This window comes from Leptodactylus fuscus, chromosome 2 (genome assembly GCF_031893055.1).
Source record: "Leptodactylus fuscus isolate aLepFus1 chromosome 2, aLepFus1.hap2, whole genome shotgun sequence".
Lineage (NCBI taxonomy): Eukaryota > Metazoa > Chordata > Amphibia > Anura > Leptodactylidae > Leptodactylus > Leptodactylus fuscus.
Window position 1 is genome coordinate 147,928,798 of NC_134266.1, and position 25,662 is coordinate 147,954,459.

At 40.2% G+C, this 25,662-nt stretch overlaps 1 protein-coding gene across 1 annotated transcript in view; it reads right to left on the reverse strand.

Moving 5' to 3' along the window:
* The window catches only part of VPS53 (VPS53 subunit of GARP complex), a 108,136-nt gene that overhangs the window by 80,246 nt on the left and 2,228 nt on the right, over positions 1-25,662 (reverse strand). The window contains exons 2-7 of the mRNA XM_075264882.1: positions 23,761-23,841; positions 17,071-17,120; positions 15,974-16,040; positions 9,182-9,268; positions 6,713-6,828; positions 5,988-6,107 (exon numbers count right to left, since the gene is read on the reverse strand). Of these exons, the coding sequence (XP_075120983.1) occupies positions 5,988-6,107; positions 6,713-6,828; positions 9,182-9,268; positions 15,974-16,040; positions 17,071-17,120; positions 23,761-23,841 (521 nt within the window). The remainder of the gene's footprint in view (positions 1-5,987; positions 6,108-6,712; positions 6,829-9,181; positions 9,269-15,973; positions 16,041-17,070; positions 17,121-23,760; positions 23,842-25,662) is intronic.

The window sequence follows — 25,662 nt, forward strand, 5'->3', positions numbered from 1 at the left end:
CTTTATTCTTTCCTTTCTCTATTCAGCTGCATCTTGCATCTCACTGTGTATGGGACTTTAGTGTCATGCACAGAAAATCAAGTTGGAGTGTATCTCAGGCATTATAAAGTACAGAAATGTGTTTCTGGTGTTTTATGAAAGAGGAGACTGTCTTATGACACCAAGTTCTACCTGTATCATTTTCAGACATACCAGTTGAAACCACAGTCAGTATTGGATATTTATATACGGCTCTCCCAATGTCTGTGATATAGCTATTAGAAGTGACCCCCTCCCCCTTTATTCTCCCTACATTACACACACAGGCATGCACACTGAGAAGCATGGTACAGTTCTTAAGAGAGAAGCAAGGGAAAGAATAATGAAACACAGGATTTCACAGAAAGGAGCCAAAATTTGTTAATGACACAAGGTCAAAAGTTGCTTTAACGTGTATTTACGCTTTAAATTATTTCCTGTTACTATAAATGTCTTTAAAAATGTTTTTCCTTTAAGACATCTATTGCCACTGTACAAGCAGAATTCTTAGTTTCCTCTTTTTCAATCTAGAAGTGTGAAGAACTGAACAAACAGAAGTGCTTTCTGAAATCTCTTGGCATACATTCAAATTGCTGTAAAGATTACCGAATCCATTTCTAACAAATCTGATCAAAGCACAAATTATTTTTTAAAGCAAAAATAATTCTGAAACGCACATCCTAATATAGATCATCAAACCAACTTTTAAATCATGCTACTATTTAATACATTTATACAATTACATTGAGTCGGATAGTTTTCTTCTAGGATATCAAAACGTACTACTTACGTCTGGTTTATATAAAGTGTATTTTATACATAGGACAAATATGGAAATACCCAATTTTAGCTGTTGTCACTGAAGGAAATTAGAAGCAACTGCCCATGAGTCTATTTATTCTGGCTTACGCAAAATGTATTTCCTTATTCTGAACACTGGAGATGTAAGCAATGTGCAGGGTGTGCCTTTCATTTCCGCACAAATCACGATTCCTATCATAACCAGATGGAACGGTTATCAAAATGTAAACATTAGGAAGGAGGTTCGGTAAAGATACAACTAAAAATATCAGAGCTAAACTATCCATCATGTTTCCCATTGACATTTCAAAAGAGAGATGGCATCTAAGCTCTCATCTATCCTGAAGTGATCAATGCCTGAGAAACCTTAAACTGCTCCATGCTTCCAAATGTTTCCACTGATAAGAAAGAGACGAAAGACGTGTGATGGAAATGTATAACTGATTGTAGACCGTGAGGAGGTGGCCTGAACAGAGATATTAGAATGGGGAACTTGTGGATAAATAACAGAATAGGAAAATCTATTTAAGCACATTAATTGTGGACAATGGACTTCAAAAGGCAAGTAGTTTTAGGAATCAGACAGTAGGGGCTACTATTGAAGCTCAGTGTAGAAACTCTGAGGACAAGCTCTAGCTGTGAACTCAAAATCTTAATCATGACAGACCATATACGCCCATGATATATTTTACAAATTTTAGCCTCCTCTCACACTGTGTTAGCACTGTGACCCAGATTTACTATTCTGGTTACAACCAGACACCAATGTAAATATGCCGCATCTGTGGCACATCTAGACAAAATTTTGTACTTGCTAGAATGGTAGATCCTCAGAACAAATGCCTGGCTTAAGTGCACTACAATAAGTTAAAAATGCACCGAAATTGCGTGAAAAAAATTCTGGCTCAAAGTAATCCAACTAAAAGGTGGTTTCCTTTGGGAGGATTTCCTAAAGGAAATCTCAGATGCAAAAATGTAACAGATACCACTGAGTAGTATCCATCACAAAATGTATTTTACTTACATAGACTCAACAGATATTGTCATGGCACATAGACTTTCATGTTGAAAAAGTATAGTGTCCAGTTAAATTTTTTTTCGCTGGAGGCTTTTCAATGGAATAGTTCTGTCTGCTGCTGTATTCCATGCAGCAACAAACAAGAAAAAAAAGCTTACCTGTCCAGTCCTTGCACTGGATATGTTTTATTACTAATATATACAGTACAGACCAAAAGTTTGGACACACCTTATCATTCAAAGAGTTTTCGGTATTTTCATGACTATGAAAATTGTAGATTCACACTGAAGGCATCAAAACTATCAATTAACACATGTGGAATTATATACTTAACAAAAAAGTGTGAAACAACTGAAAATATGTCTTATATTCTAGGTTCTTCAAAGTAGCCACCTTTTGCTTTGATTACTGCTTTGCACACTCTTGGAATCCTCTTGATGAGCTCCAAGAGGTAGTCACCTGAAATGGTTTTCACCTGAAATGGTTTTCACTTCATACGTGTGCCCTGTCAGGTTTAATAAGTGGGATTTCTTGCCTTATAAATGGGGTTGGGACCATCAGTTGTGTTGTGCAGAAGTTAGGTGGATACACAGCTGATAGTCCTACTGAATAGACTGGTAGAATTTGAAGAAAAAAGCAGCTAAGTAAAGAAAAACGAGTGGCCATCATTACTTTAAGAAATGAAGGTCAGTCAGTCTGAAAAATTGGGAAAAACTTTGTCCCCAAATGCAGTTGCAAAAACCATCAAGCGCTACAAAGAAAGTGGCTCACATGAGGACCGCCCCAGGAAAGGAAGACCAAGAGTCACCTCTGCTGAGGAGGATAAGTTCATCCGAGTCACCGTCCTCAGAAATTGCAGGTTAACAGCAGCTCATATTAGAGATCAGGGCAATGCCACACAGAGTTCTAGCAGCAGACACATCTCTGAAAAAAACTGTTAAGAGGAGACTTTGTGCTGTAAACCTTCATGGTAAAATAGCTGCTAGAAAACCACTGCTAAGGACAGGCAACAAGCAGAAGAGACTTGTTTAGGCTAAAGAACACAAGGGATGGACATTAGACCAGTAGAAATCTATGCTTTGGTCTGATGAGTCCAAATTTGAGATCTTTGGTTCCAACCACCGTGTCTTTGTGTGACGCAAAAAAGGTGAACGGATGGACTCTACATGCCCGGTACCCACCGTGAAGCATTGAGGAGGAGGTGTGATGGTGTGGGGGTGCTTTGCTGGTGACACTGTTGGGGATTTATTCAAAATTGAAGGAATACTGAACCAGCATGGCTACCACAGCATCTTGCAGCGGCATGCTATTCCATCCAGTTTGCGTTTAGTTGGACCATCATTTATTTTTCAACAGGACAATGACCCCAAACACACCTCCAAGAGAGTGATGGGGTGCTACGCCAGATGACCTGGCCTTCACAGTCACCAGACCTGAACCCAATCGAGATGGTTTGCGGTGAGCTGGACCGCAGAGTGAAGGCAAAAGGGCCAACAAGTGCTAAGCATCTCGGGGAACACCTTCAAGACTGTTGGAAGACCATTTAAGGTGACTACCTCTTGAAGCTCATCAAGAGAATGCCAAGAGTGTGCAAAGCAGAAATCAAAGCAAAAGGTGGCTACTTTGAAGAACCTAGAATATAAGACATATTTTCAGTTGTTTCACACTTTTTTGTTAAGTATATAATTCCACATGTGTTAATTCATAGTTTTGATGCCTTCAGTGTGAATCTGCAATTTTGATAGTCATGAAAATACAGAAAACTCTTTGAATGAGAAGGTGTCTCCAAACTTTTGGTCTGTACTGTATATCCAGGTCCCCAGAGCCCCTATGAATATCTTTTACAAAACACAATGGGGAAAGTCAGAAGTTGTTCCTTCGACTCCCCTCTCACTGACATGTTTCAGTCACATGACTGACTGGGTTCCTCTATATGGACATGCAGCAGGGGCAGAATTGAGGTCACAGAGATGGAGAGCAGTGGGCAGAGACTTCTGGTAACTGTAACTTTCTGGGCTCTCGGAAAGCTACTTATATATGAGTAATAAAGTTATCCAGAGCAGGGAATACACTGGTAAGTTGTGTTTTTCCCTGCATTAGCCCTTCAAGTCATATCTTGGCTCAAGTGAACAGATTAAGTCTCGCAAAAATCTCCTAGTGTATACATCAAAAAAGCACCAGAACATTATGGCAGAGTTAAAGGTCAGAAAATTTTATAGTAACAGCTTCTGTGCTAGGCAACAAAGCCTTTTGCAAAGGCCAATATGAGTGACAATTACATTTACAGATGACGCTGTTAAAAAATAATTTACAAAGTCAATGAAGATCAATTATACGCAATTTATGCTTATTGCACCTTTCATTTTAAGTGCCTTCTTAGGATTAGTCACCATGTATGTATACATGGAATAACACAAATTTTGGCCATTGAATCACTTTTTTTTTTCTTTTTTGTGTTTTTTTTCCCTCTGCATGCTATTTGTAGCTTGCGGTTGTCCTTGAGCTGCTGGGTGAGGAAAAACAGTTAAACACTGCACACAGTAAGTAGAGGAGAAGCTGCTCCACAACTTTCTCCCTCAAATAGCCCAAGGATTATGCAGAATACATACAGGATAAATACTTTCCTGTACAGGTAGTCCTCGACTTACGACATTGATCCGTTCTTATCCGGCGTCATAAATCGAATTTCGATGTTGGAAACTGTACCATACGACACCACGTAGGAACGGATCGACGTGATTTAGTGTGCAGCGGCTTGGAACCGAGGAAGACTGTACCATATACCCGCTGCACACTAAATCACGTACTGTACAGGGAGAGCTGGCAGCTTGCCTTTATGCGGGAGCTGACTTTTTCTCATAGGAATGCATTGGCCAGCGTTGATTGGCCAGTGCACAGTATTCGGCCAATCCATGCTGGTTCTGCCGGAGGTTCGTCTGTGAGGAGGCGGAGTCTAATAGCGGACCACAGCAGTCTCCATTGTGGTCCGATCTTAGACTCCGCCTCCTCACAGACGAGCCTGCAGAACCAGCATTGATTTGCCGCAGGCTCGTCCTTGCTAGCCGGGACAGCTGGCAGCTTGCTGTTACGAGGGAGCTTACTTTTTCTCATATTTTGATATAATTGACCAGTGTTGATTGGTCAGTGTACAGCATTCGGCCAATCAACGCTGGTTCTGCCGGAGGCTCGTCTGTGAGGAGGCGGAATCTAATATTGGACCACAGCATTCTCCATTGTGGTCCAATTTAGACTCCGCCTCTTGTCCAGCATTGATTGGCCGAATGCTGTACACTGGCCAATCAACACTGACCAATGCATTCCTACGATAAAAAGTAAGCTCCCGCATAAATGCAAGCTTCCAGCACTCCTGACTAGCAAGGACCTACTCGCTCATCTCTAGTCGTAACCACGAAACATCGTAACCCGAGACCGTCGTAACCTGAGGACTTCCTGTATTAATGCGAATAAAGTGCTTCTACTGATGCTGGAGATTGACAGGAAGTTTGCATGATAACCTAAGCTGTCTGTCTCACTACCTCCTGCTCACACCTCTCATTCCCTCCCTTTGAATTTCTACAGACGTGTGAAATGACACATGTAACCTGCAGCCAGTATTGAGAAAGATACAGCAGAAATATCAGTGTAAAAGCAGTTGCCCAGGAATTTTTATGGCCATAAATATCTTATCAAAAGTGAATCTGACAACCAACCCTCACACGTATCAGCTGTCCAGGATTGCATCTAAAACCTATATTATAGTATACAGAGCCAGAAGAAGATAGCTCTGTACCCTATAGAGTAGTTGGCAGCTGTTAATGAAGCTCAGCTCCCAGTGAGTTCAAGCAAAACTCATGGACTACCCTTTTAAAGTCAGTTCAGCAGGGAAAGGGTGAAGGTAAACAGCCTGATAAAAGAAAGAAAAAAAAAAAAAAAAAAAAAAAAAAGCATTTTTTCTGATAAGATATATTTACTTATATTATTTGTTTATGCCAAGATTGTTGAAATGACAGTAGACATTCAATCTTTCACTTCATTCTCACTGACCGGTTATTTACCTTCAGTCAAACATTCAAAATACGATAAAAAATTAGACGCTAAAAATGAACTTTTAGACAAAAGCTTGATATCACATCATGGCAAAGAAACTCACCTTTCTGAGAGCTGTCGAATTTGTGGTATACCCATATACTTTTGAAAGTGTTCCAACACATTTACTACCCCTTGGAGAAGATTAGCAACCTCGCCATACTGCCTTTTTCTAGTCATAGCTCTAAAAACAAAATAATAATAAAGTTATAATGATGCAGTGATTTTGTTACATCTCTATATATCAAAAGTCATAACATTATTATTACTTTTCTGTCAACATAGACATACGAGGGCTTGTTTTTCATGGGATGAGTTGTTTAAATGGAAGTATTTTGGATGCAAATATTGTATAATTTTGTATATTTTTTTTTTAATAGGGGAAGGGGTGAAGAAACATCAGTATGAAAAGTTTTTGGTTTTATCTACAGAATTAACTATGTGGTATAAATGGCATAACTTTATTTTTTATTACTCCAATAGCATCACACTCAGTTTATCTTTGTATACTTTTGCCCAATAAAAAAGCTTTTACTTTTTAATGGAGCTGCATGAGGGCTTTTTTGTGGAACAACTATAGTTCTCCTCAATGCCATTTTGGGCTTTTTGATCACTTTTTTTTTTGGTTGGCTGCATTCATCAAAAACAGCAAAAGGGGAAAATATATTAATACTTACACACACTTTACAACACAACTATACAAGCAGAACATGAAGAAACATGAACAGGTAACTAAAGTAAAGCTGGTCAGTGAAATGTCAATAATGTCAGCTTAGCTAACAAGCTTACTCCAGTGAGTCAACTCCTCCAGCCAGCATGTGTAGATGGTTCAGTGTCGTAATTGATGTGGTCAAATGGCGTTTGGCATGATCCAGCTGCTTAATATCCCGTGTGATTTCTTTTACCTTGGAAAAGGCATACAATGTTGGTTAATGACGGAATTTACAAAGTAAAAAAACTAAACATGAAAATGTAATTGACAGCTTTAATTCTCCATAATTATCATACAATTCCTATGAAGAAGTGATACTCTAGGGTAATAAAGAGTGACTTAAGGTGACACATGGCATGCATGTATCCCTTGTTGCAACTAATTTAATTATGACTGTGTCTTTGCCAGGTTACAAACGGGAAATAAAGTAGAGTCATAGTTTTCCACTGTTCTGCAGGTTAAGTCTATGTTACTTTATAGAAGTTAAACCTTCTTTTTACAAAGAAGAAAAAAAATAAAAAAAATAAACATCTTAACGCGTCCAAAAACATGAAAAAAGACAAATAAGTGTCAAACGTCCAAAATCTGTCCATTTATGCTGGGTACACAGCAGCGTTCGGGTCTCCGCTTTCAGATTCCGTCTTCTGCATGCAGAAGACGGAAACTTGTCATGACGAATCCGGGCGTGAGCGCCGGTGGGCATTATATGCTCTCCACAGCGCAACCGTTTTTTTTAAACCAGACACAAATTCCTGCATGTCCGACTTTGTGTTCGGTTAAAAAAAACCTGTTTTGCCGCAAAGAGCATAAAACGCTCACCACCGCTCATGGCCGGACACTTTTCAAACCCATTTAAATGAATAGGTTTGAAAGATGTCGGCAGGTATCCGTCTCCTGCCCTGTTTTCTGCAGGAAACGGAAACCTGCATAACGGAGGCCCGGGCGCAGATGTGAACGAGCACTTAAAGAAATACAATGCTTTACAGAAAACAGTTAGACATGGCTTAAAAGGGAGTCTGTCACCTGGGTGAAGCATATTTAACCAGCAACAGAAGTAGGTCAGAATCACATAAAATGTAACATTTATTTTTTTTTTTCTTTAAATGTAGATTGTGTGCCCCACATAGAGCTCACAATGTACATTTTTTTCCTTATAAGTCAGTCTTTGGAGTATGGGATGGAAATCCACGCAAACACGGGGAGAACATACAAACTCCTTGCAGATGGTTTTTTGCCGTTGGTGGGATTTGAACACCAGGACTCCAGCACTGCAAGGCTGCAGTGCTAACCACTAAGCCACCGTGTGGCCCCATAAATGTAATGTTTTTATCCCCATGAAAATTCATGCCTGCATATTTCACAATATGTAAATGAGCAGTCTGGAGGGTGGCTCCATTGTTCCAAACTACTTCAGCACACACTGCTCTAATACACTGATATGAACATAGGGACAGGTGAGATTTCAGCATAGCTCCCCAGTCCTGACAGTCTGGAGAACTGGAGCCGTCCTCGATGCTCTAGATTGCTCGACTACATATTGTGAAATAAATGAATATCGAGGCAGCCAAGGCACAAATTTTCACAGCAAAAAAAGCATTACATTCAAGTGAGCCTGCCCCATCTGTATTGCTGGTTTAATAAGTTTCAAAAAGTCCAAGAGAGAAAAAAAAAAAGTTTGGAGCTCACCGTGTGTGTTCTAATATTCCAACCGGGGTGCACGATCAGCCTTCCGGGCAAAAAGGCAAATTAAATGGAATATAAACAAGGATGAAGATCAGCATCACTCGGAGGAAGACGTAGAAAAATACTTTATTCCATTTCCAGCGTAAAAAACATATAACAATGAAGAAAAAGTGATGACAAAAAACACATTAAAAAAATAACGCGTCGGCGTTTTTTAATGTGTTTTTTGTCATCACTTTTTCTTCATTGTTATATGTTTTTTACGCTGGAAATGGAATAAAGTATTTTTCTACGTCTTCCTCCGAGTGATGCTGATCTTCAACCTTGTTAATAAGTTTCACCCTGGTGACAGACTCTGAATTCTTGAGACAAAATCCAGCAACCAAAGTCTTGTTTAAAATCCAGTATTTATTTCGATAATGTTGATAAAACATACAAAAAATTATTCACAAATAATTCCCATAAAAAGAGCGTCTTGGCTGACGCATTTTGGAACATCAGTTCCTTAGTCGTAGCCAGTCTGGTGAGAGACTCACTTTGGCCTCATCCACAACTGGGTATACAGAGATAGCTGTCAACTATTGTTTCCAAGCATAGAAATTAAATTTATAAATTACAGGTTATAGTGATTTTTTTTCCCATAAAACCATATAGCAGTGTGTTCAGATCCTCCTGGTCCATAACATGCTGTCTTCAGATTCTATTGTATACTTTCATGGTGACAGTTTACCTTTAATTTAGTGTATATACGCACACTACATGGGTTGTCTGTTGGAGGTTTGAGCTGAGATCATGTTTTAAACCATACTGATGTATGATGCCATTAACATTTTAGACCTTGTTGTAATAAACAGTCTATTTACCATTTGCTCAGATTTCTCAGCTTTGTCCTTGATGTCTTTGATTTTGCCGAACAGTTGCTGTATAGCTTTCTGAGCCTCTTCCAAAGCCTGTGAATAAAAACAAAGATCATCAGCAATTCATCAATTTTCTGTAAAGATGACAGTATTTATTATTTAAGATGCAAATTCTGAGCAATGTATTCAATCCAGCTAGCGTCCACTTGAATCATGTTACTCATATAGCATATTAATGTAAATAAAGGACTGTGTATCTAACTTTTCACTTGAACATTTCATATATACAATATTGTTCACTTCTAAACAGTTTCTTAATCTATAATTTATGATAATAAACAACTTAAAAGCAGGACAATTTGTTCTTGCCAAGTAAATTCCATGATTCTTTTAAATACTATCTATATAAATATAAGCATTTTGGCTTCTCATGTTCAAACAAACAAAACCATCCTTCAAAGAATGAAAACTTTTATCTTAATTACCGTGTTTTATGTGAACAAAAAAAAATTGCAATCATCTACAATTTAAATGCATTTATTTCTTCTGAATCTTCTGAAATGTCTTACAATTTATGGATTACGCCGTAACTCTGTCTAGCAGTAATACAAATAGAAATTATTGCAATGGATTAAAAGAACATAAAAACTTCATAGTACAGTGGGGAATAAAAGTATTTAGTCAGCCACCAATTGTGCAAGTTCTTCCACTTAAAAAGATGAGAGGCGTCTGTAATGGATATCATAGGTAGACCTCAACTATGAGAGACAAAAGGAGAAACCAAATCCAGAAATTCACAATGTCTGATGTGGAAAGAATTTATTTGCAAATTATGGTAGAAAATAAGTATTTGGTCACCTACAAACAAGCAAGATTTCTGGCTCTCACAGACTTGTAACTTCTTCTTTAAGAGGCTCCTCTTTCCTCCACTCATTACCTGTAGTAATGGCACCTGTTTGTACTTATCAGCATAAAAGACACCTGTGCACACCCTCAAACAGTCACACTCACTATGGTGAAGACCAAAGAGCTGTCGAAGGACATCAGAAACAAAATTGTAGCCCTGCACCAGGCTGGGAAGACTGAATCTGCAATAGGCAAGCAGCTTGGATTGAAGAAATCAACTGTGGGAGCAATAATTAGAAAATGGAAGACATACAAGACCACTGATAATCTCCCTCTATCGGGGGCTCCACGCAAGATCGAGTGAGAAAGAAGGCTGAGTTATTTTCCAGCCATCGGCCATGTAAGGTATACTGGACAACCTGGAAACCCAGACTTATTCACTAGGAAAAGAGTGTCGCTAATCAATTAACATATAACACATACCACATTCTATAAATACATATATATATATTACTGTAAGGTAATAAACACTACTTTTTTCCCCGTTTGTTTAATCTAAAATCTCCAACACTGTCTTCCATAGAGAGATTTTGTCCTTGGGTGTTCGAGCAGCACCATGGAATGCTGACAGCTGTTGCCATCTGACTCGGACAGTTCAGAGCTTTACAAAATTAAGGACCTACTTGAAAGTAACTTAGACAATTCGGAACTACGTCTCCTTTGATGAGTTATTCAATTTGCACCCTTCTGAAGTCTGTGTGTAAAAAGACAGTGTGCAGATTCCACATTTTTCCTCCTGTAATGGTGACAGTTCAGTCAACATATAAATTCTCTTTTAAACTATGCTCTATTTTACAACAAAGTGATCCAAGTGAAAACATGTTCTGTCCAGCAGAAATGAATGCTAGCTGTAAAAAGAGGCGCTCATGGTTAATACAGCACAAGAACCACTAAGAATGATTTGCATGTTTTAAGGTATACAACTCAGGATAATGGTACATAAGGGCAGAAAAGTAATTTTCTCTCATTTCAACACAGAGTACAGGATACCCATCAAGGGCTGCTTGTTGATATGTAGATATCACAAAAAGCAGGGAGAATCATCACACGACTGTAAGCTGACCGCTGGTAACAGGACGACTCTGGTAATAGTTAGAAAAATGCATTGGCTAGCAAAATTGACACATTGTTGTAGTAATTTTAAAAATGTATGAGCCCTGGAAACCCCTTTTACAAAAATCCAAATTTCTTTTGAAAAATTGTGTTGCCACATTCTGACACCCATAACTTTTTTTATATTTACGTGTACTGACCTGTGTAAGGCATATATATATATATAGATACATTATACAGTGCCTACAAGTAGTATTCAACCCCCTGCAGATTTAGCAGGTTTACACATTCAGAATTAACTTGGCATTGTGACATTAGGACTGTAGATCAGCCTGGAAGTGTGAAATGCACTGCAGCAAAAAAGAATGTTATTTCTTTGTTTATTTTTTTTTTTAAATTGTGAAAAGTTTATTCAGAGGGTCATTTATTATTCAACCCCTCAAACCACCAGAATTCTGTTTGGTTCCCCTAAAGTATTAAGAAGTAGTTCAGGCACAAAGAACAATGAGCTTCACATGTTTGGATTAATTATCTCTTTTTCCAGCCTTTTCTGACTATTTAAGACCCTCCCCAAACTTGTGAACAGCACTCATACATGCTCAACATGGGAAAGACAAAGGAGCATTCCAAGGCCATCAGAGACAAGATCGTGGAGGGTCACAAGGCTGGCAAGGGGTACAAAACCCTTTCCAAGGAGTTGGGCCTACCTGTCTCCACTGTTGGGAGCATCATCCGGAAGTGGCAGGCTTATGGAACTACTGTTAGCCTTCCACGGCCTGGACAACCTTTGAAAGTTTCCTCCCGTGCCGAGGCCAGGCTTGTCCAAAGAGTCAAGGCTAACCCAGGGACAACAAGGAAGGAGCTCCGGGAAGATCTCATGGCAGTGGGGACATTGGTTTCAGTCAATACCATAAGTAACGTACTCCACCACAATGGTCTCCATTCCAGACGAGCCCGTAAGGTACCTTTACTTTCAAAGCGTCATGTCAAGGCTCGTCTACAGTTTTCTCATGATCACTTGGAGGACTCTGAGACAGACTGGTTCAAGGTTCTCTGGTCTGATGAGACCAAGATCGAGATCTTTGGTGCCAACCACACACGTGACATTTGGAGACTGGATGGCACTGCATACGATCCCAAGAATACCATCCCTACAGTCAAGCATGGTGGTGGCAGCATCATGCTGTGGGGCTACTTCTCAGCCAAGGGGCCTGGCCATCTGGTCCGCATCCATGGGAAGATAGATAGCACGGCCTACCTGGAGATTTTGGCCAAGAACCTCCGCTCCTCCATCAAGGATCTTAAGATGGGTCGTCATTTCATCTTCCAACAAGACAACGACCCAAAGCACACAGCCAAGAAAACCAAGGCCTGGTTCAAGAGGGAAAAAATCAAGGTGTTGCAGTGGCCTAGTCAGTCTCCTGACCTTAACCCAATTGAAAACTTGTGGAAGGAGCTCAAGATTGAAGTCCACATGAGACACCCAAAGAACCTAGATAACTTGGAGAAGATATGCATGGAGGAGTGGGCCAAGATAACTCCAGAGACCTGTGCCGGCCTGATCAGGTCTTATAAAAGACGATTATTAGCTGTAATTGCAAACAAGGGTTATTCCACAAAATATTAAACCTAGGGGTTGAATAATAATTGACCCACACTTTTATGTTTAAAATTTATTAAAATTTAACTGAGCAACATAACTTTTTGGTTTGTAAGATTTATGCATCTGTTAATAAATCCTGCTCTTGTTTGAAGTTTGAAGGCTCTAACTTATTTGCATCTTATCAAACCTGCTAAATCTGCAGGGGGTTGAATACTAATTGTAGGCACTGTATATATATATATATATATATATATATATATATATATATATATATACACACATACACATACACACACACACACACACACACACACACACACACACATACATATATACACACACATATATATATTATAGTTTGGGCATTTTTAGAAGCAGTTACCTAAAATGTACTTATGGCTTACTTATTTTTACTAAAAAGGGCAAGAAAAAAATGTACTGTATACGTGAAGTAACTGAAGTGCCAAAGCTTTCAAGGAAATCTGCTACTCCCTTCAAAGGAATTTTCACACCCAGCCTTAGCAATTTCCACATATGAAAGGAGATTGTTATCAGCATTTGTATCTTATTTTGGTCTAAACTTATAGTACACACTGAAAATGCCAAAGTAAACTTACAGGAATGGCTAAGGGGCCTGAAATTATTACACTTCATATATACTGCCGAGAATATAACATTTAGCGGTAGTGGTTTGTGACTCAGTGGATTTTTTTTTTTGTGCAGCAATTTGAAGAAAATCTGAACTTATATGGAAAAAAGCATTAACGTAATGCATGTAGCATACAACCACAGTTTTCTCTTAAAGCCCAAAGGGCTTGGTAGGGATCACCCAAGAACTACTGAAAAGTATGTAAGCATGCAACCTGTTACAAACACTCTCTGAAAGGAGAAGGGAGACTTTAAAGGGTTGTCCAGGCTAAAATTGTACTTACTAATTAGGCCAGGGAGGTGAAAAAAATATAATAAAACTATATTCACCCGACCCTGCTGCTCCGGGACTGAAGCTCCATTGTATTCCAGTAAAAGTATCCACCGCAAATGACAGCTGAGGCCAATCAGCAGCTTCAGCAAAAAGGAACCAGGACATCACAGCTGGTGAGATATTCAACAGCAAGAAGGCAGCCAAGCTGCAGGACCGGACCACCGAGGACAGGCGAGGGTTTTTTTTAGGGTTTATTTCTTACACCTCTGCTGGCCTAATTTAGAAAATATTGTTTACCCTGGACAACCTTTAATTCTCAGGGGTGTAACTAGCAAAGACAGGACTGCATAGCAAACTTTAGACTTGGGAAGGGAGAGGGGTTCCCCACAGCATGGCGCCTCCTTTACTGAGGAAAAAAAAAAAAAAAAAAAAAAAAACAGCGTCACTTACCTCTCTTGGGCACAGACACGACTCCCTGCTGTCTCTTCAATGACGTGGGTGAAATCGGCTTCATTATGTGTCATGATGCCAGCCTGATCCATGTGACGTCTGTTATGTCATTGAAGAGGCCTCAAGACAGCAGCGAGCCACACCATAGCCCAGGAGAGGTGAGTAACACTGGTTTTTATGTACCTCTAATTATTATACTTGGGGGAGGGGAAAATCTAATTTTCACAAAGGGTTAGAGGAGAAACTGTGACCCACAATATCATATGCAACTTTAACTACAAAATTACCCAACACAGCAGGACCCAGAATGCTAGGAGTGCCATTCGGCTTTTGGGTTGCACGATCATCACAATACAGAAGTGATCTCATTTTGTAAACTGCATCCTTAAAAAAAAATGTTAAGCCCAAGAATGCTTCCCAAAAATTAATGTGCAAAGTCCAAATAGAAATTTTTAAAGAAATGGCATTTCAGTGGTCTATATGTTGTACCCACTTTGTATCTTCAGAGACACTCCCTAAACTTTTAAGTGGGTTATCCTGGGCACAATTAAGTTGTATATGTGTGCATACACCGCTGATTGCGCACAATTTTTTGGGACTGTCGTTTGTACACAGTTATCCATAAGTGGAAAATAGGCCTGTATGGAAGGTCAACCTGGGAGCCAACGGCTACCATGTTATGGCACTGGCACCTACAATCGTGTTTGTGATACTGCCGATGCCTACTACATGGAGCCCCTCCCTCTAGAACCATTTAGATATTGTAGTATCTCCACTCTCCCTACCCATGTCCATACTGGCAGAAGGTAATGAGTGGGGAGAGAAGATAATCTGCCCATACTGGAATTTCAGGGGGCTTTTCGAACACCTAGTAACTAATGCTAAAATGGCACGTATAAAATAACTGGGAATTTACAAATCAATTTTTCCCAGTTGTGAATCAATTTGTCTATTGTCAAATTTTGAAGTGGCTCTTTTCAATTTTACACCATGCTCCTCACTTGTCAAAAAAAAAAAAAAGAAAGAAAAACAGGTGGGTCATAGCATGGAGAGTCCTTGCCTACAAGGACCTACAGATTGAATATAACATACAGTAACTGGCAAATTAAATTGCAAATCTACACCAAACCACAGCCGGTATAGATTTGAATTTGTGGTTCACAGACGCACAATAGACGCATCAAATTTATTAAAGAAGCACTCCAATACATTTATGTCCTCAGTTTTAAAATAAGCCTATGTTTAGTGTACGGTTACTGAACAACTTACTGACAGCTTCATCATGAACTTTTGTGTTCCTTTGGAGAACTGACCTTCGGCCTACTCTTGTTCATGCAGACTTGATTACGTGAACAAGCTATTAATGCAGGTGTATGAAAGATGAGGTTCAGAAAACATTGTGTTCATCAGAAGAGCAAAGATGAGGTCAGAGCTCATTCACAATAACATTGTCAGTCAGACTGAGCAATTAGACCCAAATCAAAACATTTTACCTCGATTACGATTAATGAACAATTGGTTTGGGACACCTTTTTTTTATACCAGGCCATGCCACTGAATTTTGGTTCTAGTTGTTCACTTACCAACAATCTTATTTCTGTAACTGTAAGCTACATGCGGACTCATTACTGGAGTATTTCTTTAAAACCTCTTAATAAATTTGGTGCCTTTAAATCTGGTATACTGTGAACTTAGACTGGCATCTGAAAAATCAGTCTTTGTAAATTCACCATAATGTTTTATGATTGTTTCCAGAGTAGATTAGCATCAACTGTTGGCAAATACAGGAGAAGGAAAAATGCAGTTTCTTGTTCTGCATTCTTCAAAATAGATATAAATTGGAAAACGTGGATTGAATGCATACCTGTCTCCCATCCTGGCCAACGTTTGTTTGACCTCGTACTACAGATCTTATATTGTCATCCAGACGTCTACAATAAAAAAATAAAAACAACACATATTTGAAATATTCTTCTAATATAGTATTATCTTTTCTAAAACATTTATAGGATAGGAGCTTCAATTTAAACAGTGAAGTAGAAAACAGATTTGAGAGAATATGGATTTCCAAACACTTCAAGAAGTGATTTTTTTTTTTCTTCATTTATTGTGTACCTATTCCTCAAAATATATAAATCATTCAGCGTTACCTTATTTAGTTATTACAATCTATCTCAGTCTCTCTCAAAGTGGACAATAACAGCCCCTTGTGGGCGCATGAGGCCTACAGGGGGGTGGTAAAGGGCCCAGAGAAAATTGAGGGATGTTGAAGCGGTTTTGGGTGGGGCGATGGCCAATTTGTGTTTTTCTAAGATATTAAACTAAAATCAAAACCTACCTACTACACTACATCGATTATTTTGTTTTATTCGTGCCCCGTTTGATTGTATAAAGTAAATTATTCACCATGGCTTTTGTAGCTAGCCTGTGAGAGCAATCAAGTTTTAACAAGTTTTTCAATGCGATTTGTGCAATCCTGCAAGAAGTGGCAGGATCATCGATACTTGTTCTAATGTGACCCGTACAAATTCCGTCGCAGTTAAAAATTTTAGGGGGAGGGGGGCGGATGCTAGAAATTAATTGATTGTCAAAGTGGGCGGCAGACTCCTCCAATCTATCTGAATCCTTCTCATCTGAAAATGTGTGCCTGGCAATGTAAAGACCGCAGACCCGACGTTGTTGCCCATTTCTGAGCAGTTGGGGATGCCAAAATTCGAAATGTAAGAGTAGACACGATACTTTGTACAGTACACACCCCCTGCCTCAGAAACAAAGTGTGCTCCAGCCATAATGGGGTTATTAAAAGCAACAATACTGAACACCACATATGAAGTCTTATAAAGTCAAATAACAGACTGCCCAGAAAAACCCTGTACGTATTTCATGTTTCCATGAAAACTCAGGTCCCCTTTAACGCATGCTTTAAAACATAGATTCATATATTACAATGGAATCATTTACCTGATTTTCAAACGGATTTTGTTCACAACATCATCAATGTTTGATAAGGACTGCAAAGAAGAAGAAACATGTAACCACAAATCAGGTAAAAGATTTAAAGCCTGCCATACATGTCATAGTTGTCAAACAGAAATTTTCACAGCTCCACAATATGTATGCACTCTTCACCAAGCTGAGTATGCTCCTTTATTACAAAAGGGAGGGGAACAAGGTGCTACCGGGCCCCTCTGTTTTACAGTTATGGCAGCTCCTCATCTGCATTTTGATATAACTGGTATGTCCCAGCATATAGCTATAGGGCTCTATTCATCTGGCATGCCTTTTTGGACTACTTTTTTCCCCACGATATAAGAAAACAAGGTCTTTTTTATTCTTTTAAACAAATATACCTCTGGATGTACATTTATTTATTTATTTATTTTACAATGGAAACCTATACAGTGGCATGTGTCACAGCCTTCTGTTGTGGCTTCCAGTTTGTTAATAGCATAAAACAACAAACAAACTATAAAGGAGATTATTAGGTGAGCTAGGACTGACTGGTGTACTTGGGCTGGCTGCACATGATGGTTATAAAGGATATGTATACAAAGGAGAACAGTGACCTCTAGTGGATGTACCATGTATCTTTCATGCTTGGCAGGTTTCTCGTAATACCAACATAATTAATTAGTTTTGTACCAATTAAATATATATTTTAAGTGGATAAAGACTATAAGCAATATGCTTAAGACCGACTAACAATGTGAAAGACAACAGAATAAAAAGTAAGCATGGCTGTACAGTATAGAACAAGTCATCTAAGGCCATGGTCACAAGTGCACGATTGGCTTGTATTCAATTACAAAACCGGATGACATTTTGCAGCTAATGCTAGTAAAAACTGCCAGCACGTTCATTATTTGCATGGACTGCATGTGGAAAAGCCACAGATTAGACTCATGCTTGAAAGAAATCCAGGAACACAGCGACTGGCAGCAACACCTGACACGACCAAAGATTGTTGTGTCACTATGACTTCTTCACTAGGGGAAGTTGTGACTGCGACTTTTAGTTGAATAAATAAATAAATGTTTATCAGTCAGTGTTCAATTTTCTTGCGTCTCTGAATCACAGCTGCAATACCCTCAGATTTAGGCCCGGTTTACATCTGTGTTCCGTAATCCATTGAGGGAGTCCGCATGGGGACCCCCGAACAGAATACCGAACACTTTGGCAAACAGTGCGCAGTGAAAGTACACGGACCCAATAGATATGGGTCAGTGTGCTATCCTCGTGGTGTCCGCATGAGTCATGCGGACAGGAAAGTAGATCATGAAGTACTTTTCTGTTCGCACGTTCTGTGCGGACATTGTGCGGAAAACACATGGACCCTATTATAGTCTGTATGCTTTCATAAACTCACCGCTTGCCAATGTGTTCGGTTTTCTGTTCGGGGGGGGGGGGCATCCGAACTCTCCGAACAGATTACTGAATACAGATGTGAACCAGGCCTTACATTAGACGAGGAGTTATAAAGCAACCTTGCAAGATTGGCTGCCACTATTGCAGTTTTTGGTTTTGTTTTTAACTATTGTGGGAATGGTGGTTGATGAGCATTTTTGTAATTATACTTTATTAACCTATTTTACTTCCTTTTAGTTGGACAAAAGGATATTAAAGCTTTCCTTATCAAGCACTGCCAGACAAATTCACACACTGGGGCAGATTCATTACAACTGTCTCAAAGAAAATCTGTCTTAGTTGCTCATAGCGACCAATCACAGTGCGGCTTTCATTTTATATTCCATTCCTGAAAAATGAAAGCGGCATTGTGACTGGTTGCTATGAACAACTGAGCCAGCATTGCTTTTAGAGTTCTTAGTAAATTCGCCCCATTGTGTATTGTCAGAATTTATTTATTTATTGTATTTACTTATATATTGCCAGAATATTCCACAGCTTTACAGATAGTGTAAAAACTGTCCCATATAGGGCTCACAATTTACATTCCTTACAAATATGTCTTTGGAGTTTAGGAGGAAACCCACGTAAACCCGGGAGAACATACTAATTGCTTATAGATGTTGTTCTTGGCTGGATATGAACCCAAGACTCCAGCGCTACTAAACTAAAGGTTAATAAAATATATTAGTAATATGGCTGATGTAAATAGAGAAGTGGGTGCACACGCAGAGTTGTCTCTATTCTTATTTATAAGAAGTCCTAATGCTGACTGTATTCGTAACTCTCATAGAAGTGAAGATGCGTTCTATCACCACCATTAAGACAGAAGTAAAGAACGTTTTACAAGTATTGTCAAAGATAACTAAAAGAACAGCTTGTTGCATAGAAATTGCACCGAAGTCCTAACAAAATCCTAACATGGCCTCTGATAAAAGTGACAGTGCTAGCTCAGGGGGCGTTCACACTACCATTGGATCCCATCAGCAGTATCCGTAGTTATTGTCCGTACAAGATTTTAGCAACACACACTAGCTGGTCCGTCTGAAATTTCCATTCAAATCAATGGGATTTTATCTAGTGTCCGTTTACACCCATATCCGTTTTTTCAAGTGGACAAAAAAAAAAAAAATCCTACATGCAGGACTTTTCTGTCCATTTGAAAAAACAGACAGCAAGTGTCCGTTCCTTTTTTTTTTCTTTTTTTTTTTTTTTTTAACATTAAAGTCTACGGGCAAGAGACTTTTAATGGACAGTAACTAATAGCCATCAGTTACTGTCCGTTTGTGTCCGTTATGATAGGTGTATGTTTTTATTTAATTTTTTTTAAACTGACACCTTCTGAGCGGAATTCAACAGTAGTGTGAACCCTACCTAATTGTACTGCAGCTCTCTCAGCTGTAGAGGAGCTACATTGAGACTGGCCCTCTAGTGGTGACAGTGGGCAACTGATATTATTATTACAATTGTAGGTAAAGCAGACAAACTTCCATACCAAAGAAAAGGAAATAAAAGTATTCTAGAATTATCAGTTATTGGAAGAAAACATCACAAATTATTTATGCTGCTGATAACGGTATTCAAAAATCTAGCGTCAATACTACAAATTGTACAAAATTGCATTGACCCACTTCTCAATTTTACTAGTAAGTTTTATTTGCTCAGAAGACATGAATGTGACTCAAAATTAATCCGACAAAGAAGCAGTAAGGGGACATCCCCCCCCCCCCCCAGTGGTAGAGATAAGGTATACATACTAACAAAAAGTGTGGCTACATTGTACTAGATTAGATAACACAGAGGTGAATGCAAGTATAAGGGCTCGAATAATATAACAAGTGAACAGGTTAAAGAGGACTTTTCATGGGTTTGAGCACATGCGGTGTTCTATACCGCTGGAAAGCCGACAATACATCCGTCTGTCAGGAACGTCCTTCTGCACAGCAGCGCCTATAGCACTGTACTGTGTGAGTGTAGGTGTGAAAGATGCCAGCAGGTTTCTGTCTCCTGCCCAGTTTTGTGCATGAAACCGAAACCTGCAGAACGGAGACCCCGGGTGCAGACGTGAACGGGCACAACAGCATTGGTCTCTGATAAAAGCCTGGCACAACAAATTGCACACATTGAAATGATGTATTTCTGCAAAAATTAATATTTCTATGTTCACCGTCAGTTTTGGTCAGCATTTTACATCAGTGATTGTGAGCCAATTTTCAATCTGCTCCTGGTTTTGACACATTATCACTGATGCAGAACATGGACCCTAAACACTAATGCATGCAGGGGTGTAAATACTGGAGTAGCAGTGGTTGCGGCTGCCACAGGGCCTAGGAAATTATGGGGCCCGGTGGCAGCCGCTACTTCTGCAGATTTTTTTTTTTTAAATATGTTGTTACCTGCTGGAGTAACTCCAGCAGGTCTTGGGCCTTATTTACTTACAGATCCTGGCTCCTGAGCCGAGATCAGTAAGTGGCACCGCGGGAACGCGAACCCCTCAAACTCTGCTATCATTATACTCGGGGGGTCGTTTCAGACCCTTGAGTATAATGATTGGAGGGCTAAGAGAGATAAGGGAACATAAAAAGCAATGTTACTTACCTCTCCTGGGCTCCGGGCCTACTTCGTGATGTCACACGGGCAGGGATGCGTCCTTATTAGAGATGAGCGAGTACTGTTCGGATCAGCCGATCCAAACAGCACGCTCGCATAGAAATGAATGGTGTTATGGTGTTAAGCGGCCGGCCGCTGTCAAAGCGGAAGTACCAGGTGCACCCATTCATTTCTATGGTGCGTGCTGTTCGGATCGGCTGATCCGAACAGTACTCGCTCATCTCTAATAAGGACGCATGCCCTGCCCGTGTGACATCACAAAGTAGGCCTCATCTCTAGTCCTTATGCTTCGCAATGCAAGCCCGGCACAAGTGAAGTCTCTTCCTTCATTGAAGATGGCCAACATCAGCAGGAAGTGCACCATAGTCCAGGAGAGGTAAGTAATAGAGATGAGCGAGTACTGTTCGGATCAGCCGATCCGAAAAGCACGCTCGCATAGAAATGAATGGACGTAGCCGGCACGCGGGGGGTTAAGCGGCCGGCCGACATCAAAGCGGAAGTACCAGGTGCATCCATTCATTTCTATGGAGCGTGCTGTTCGGATCGGCTGATACGAACAGTACTCTCATCTCTAGTAAGTAACAATGTTTTTTATGTTTGTATCATCCCGTCAGACGAGTACTGGGGGGGCGTTCCTCACCATTTAACGTCATCACTGGGTGGTAAGCAACGCCCCCTCTCACAGTACAGCACAATAGACGCTACTGTCAGGAAGGGCGTTCCTGACTTACTGTCAGACAGTGAAGAGCTACAGTACTGGCACCTATAGGGGGCACAGAACGGGAAATCCGACTTTCTAGCGGTATATAAAACTACATGTGCCCCAGGTGGTGAAAGGTCCTATTAATGAAACTCCTTACTTCCTCTTGAAGCAAAGCTTTAATACCCTGTAACAAGGAGGGTAGCACCTCTAAAATAGTATTGTCAATACAGTCTAGGCATAGTCTTTTCTCCTAAAAGGAGGAAAGTCTAGTTTTACATAAAGAACATTCCTCATTTTTAGGTTTGGTTAAAGATTTCCTGTGCCTGTCCCAATAAAAGAAGAGGTGAACGAAATTAAAGGGATGCTATCACTCACACACAATTTTTTCTAGGTACCACGTCGGAATAGCCTTAAGAAAGGCTATTCTTCTCCACGCTGCCGTTCGCCTACAATCCTGGTCTCTCTCGGTATGCAAATTAGCTCTCTCGCAAGACTGGGGGCGGGCCCCAGCGCTCAAACAGCACTGGGGGCGTTCAAAATGCTGTGAGAGAACTCTCTCCAGCGCCGCCTCCATCTTCGTCAGCGTCCTCTTCATCCTCTTCTTCCGGCGGTGGCTTGTAACCTCTAGGCCTCGTGCCTTGGGCAGAGCAGACTGCGCATGCCCACAGGCCACAAGAAAATGGCCGCTTACAATACTGTGCAAGCGACCATTTTCTCGTGGCCTGTGGGCATGCGTAGTCTGCTCTGCCCAAGGCCCGAGGCCTAGAAATTACAAGCCACCGCTGGAAGAAGAGGACGCAGCTGACGAAGATGGAGGCGGCGCTGGAGAGAGATCTCTCACAGCATTGGGGACGCCTGCTGTTTGAGCGCTGGGGCCCACCCCCAGTGCTGCGAGAGAGCTAATTTGCATACCGAAAAAGATCTGGATTGTAGGCGAACTGCGGCGCGGAGAAGACAACAAAAGGTAGGAGAAGAATAGCCTAGGTTATTCCGACGTGGTACCTAGAAAAAAAATTGTGTGTGAAAGATAGGATCCCTTTAATAACTTTCAAATAGGGGTCTGCGCACACAGGGTGGTGGTGGGACACAGAGAGGCAGCTGGAAACTTTGCTGAATAGCAACATTGACCAGTACCTCTTCCTACATCCCCCTCCGTTTTATACATCAGTAGTGGCAGAACGTGCTGTAGAAGGGGCTCTTCCACCCTGGGAAGTGAAACAAAAAACATTCCTACTCAATTTTTATTTATCTTGCAAGTTACCTGTCCCTGGGGCAGAGGGAGTTATAGCCTTCATAGACATATGTACCAAAACAAATACAAAGATGAGCTCAACTGTGAGCCAGGGAAAATGGCCCAGTCACAAAGTGGTTAAACAAAAAATACATTAAAATATTTGCAAAGTGCAGATATAGTTCATTGGATGGATAAAATACATCATGTTTTCCCACACTTACATCAAATTAGTTGAGAGTTATGTACAATCACGTCATCTCACTGGATGTAGTACCAGGTCCTACCACCAATAAACGGCATTCAGCGTTAAAAGATTTATCCACCTTTCAAACTGATGGTCTATCCTTTGGAAATGCCATCAGAAGTACCAGGGAAACGCAGCTCCTAGTAATGTTTAAATACTGGGAGTTTCGCTGCTCCCTCGCCACACAGCTTGTAGTGGCAAGTTTAGGTACTGCAGCAGCGTCCCATTGAAGTGTATTGAATAGTGCTGCAGTACCTAAACCCTCTGCTACACACTTTAGGGTGAGCAAGCAGCATGTAAACATTACCAGGAGTCCTCCTATCCCAGAACAGCTGATCTACGAGATCCAAAATTGATGACCCATTCAATAAAAGGTGGATAACCACTTTGAAAACATCTGCTCAGTGTTTGCGCTCACTGTCTTCTTTGCCTTTCACATTAGCCAATCATGATTACCTGTTCAGTTGGAAACAGAGTGTTTATATATTCTACAGCATTGAAGTCTGCTCGATCCAATGGGTCCTGGCTTGGGAACACCTACAAATGAAAATTAGAATAATTACTACAGAAGAATAATATATACATTTATCAGTTATACGTGTATAAGCCATGAGAATGTGGGGTCAGATCTAAAAGAGTCTCGTGTAGAATGAGTCAACAACAACAGGACAGTCATACAAGAATCTAGGGGCATCGCAACTATGTCAAATATATGCTAGAACAGTAGCCTCCAACTTCATCCTGGGAATTATACTTTCACAACAGCTGTACATGGGAGCTATGAAAAACAAAAGGGTAATAAAGGGTATCCCAGGGTAAATATTGATGGCCAGTTCTAAAAATAGGTCATCAATATCAGATCGATGGGGGTCCGACACCCTGCAACCCCACCTGTCCGCCGACAGACAGCTCCATACTCTGTGTAGTGGTCAGACTAGGTTACTACAGATCAGCTCTCATTCACTTGAATAATAGATTCAGTTTGAAAAATCATCTCAGCCTAAGAAAAAAAAATAAGGATTTCAATACAGATTAAAGAGCTTAAAAAGTATATAAAAAAAAAAAAAAAAAAATCCCTTTAGCCTATTTTCAGTGTTAAGCATTGCACTATATATTGGCATCACTATCATCAAAGAAAGAAACTAAATAATAGACCACCAAAAAGATCTGGATTTCCTAAATTGTCAATCTGAATTGCCCCCCATGACCAGCAACACAATATAAGCAGGCTAGAAATCAGGCAGGGATTTGTCAGTCTTCCTATTTTGAGGGATAGTTGGGACACAATACAATTAGGCTGGATTCACACAGAAGTTTAACATGCATTTCATTGGATTTTCATGGACTATTCTAGGTTTATTTTTTCTAGATAACGGATAATTTAACCCTTAACTATCCCAGCTTCTGTCCATAGCCACCTCTGTTGAGGTCTACAGGGGGCACTGCATATTGTTCCCCAGAAGTCACATCCTGACGCTGCTCAGTGTCAGGGACGTCACATGCGGTGACTCCTAGAGGCGGCTGAGGACAGAAGCGGGGATAGGCAACTGAAAATCATCCATTACCTGCTGAAGAAGTAGAAGCCTAAAGTTTCTCTGTGGGTGCTTGTATGCGGGGGCACTTATACTATGGGAGCCTATGACAGGGGGGAACAAACCATAGAGGGGGGGGTCTTGTAAAGGAGGTACTAAAATGTAGGTGGAGTATTGTAAAGGATGTGATAACTGTAGATGGGCGTCTTGTAACAGGGACAGTATATTGAATGTGTGCCTTTAATGGGGACAGTATAATGTATGAGGGCCCATAAAGGAGCAAACATTGGGGATGATCTGTAGAGGTGGTATTATACTCCTTGGGGGCTGGGGGAGCCTCAGTCAAAAATTTGCTAAGGGGCCCCATATTTCAAGTCTATTAATATTGATAAATAAACATATACATTTGAAGTTGTGGCCTTTTGAACCCTCCAGCTATCCCACATTTCTGAAGATGCTCAAACTAATGTTCATTTCATATCAATAGACTTTTGTCATAAACCAGCACGTGGTTGGACTACACTGAATTCCTTGAGGATGACACATTGTTTGAATAGCTTTATTTACCATTGTTTAAAGGGATCCTATCATACAAACACATTTTTTTCTTAGTAACACGTCGAAATAGCCTTAAGAAAGGCTACTCGTCTCCTACCTTTCGTTGTCTTCTCAGCACCACCATTCCGGGATTCCTATGGAACAGTGGCGCGGAGAAGACAACAAAAGGTAGGATATGACTAGCCTTTCTTCAGCTATTCCGACGCGTTACTAAGAAAAAAATGTGCTTGTATGATAGGATCCTTTTAATTGCAAACAAATATTCAGG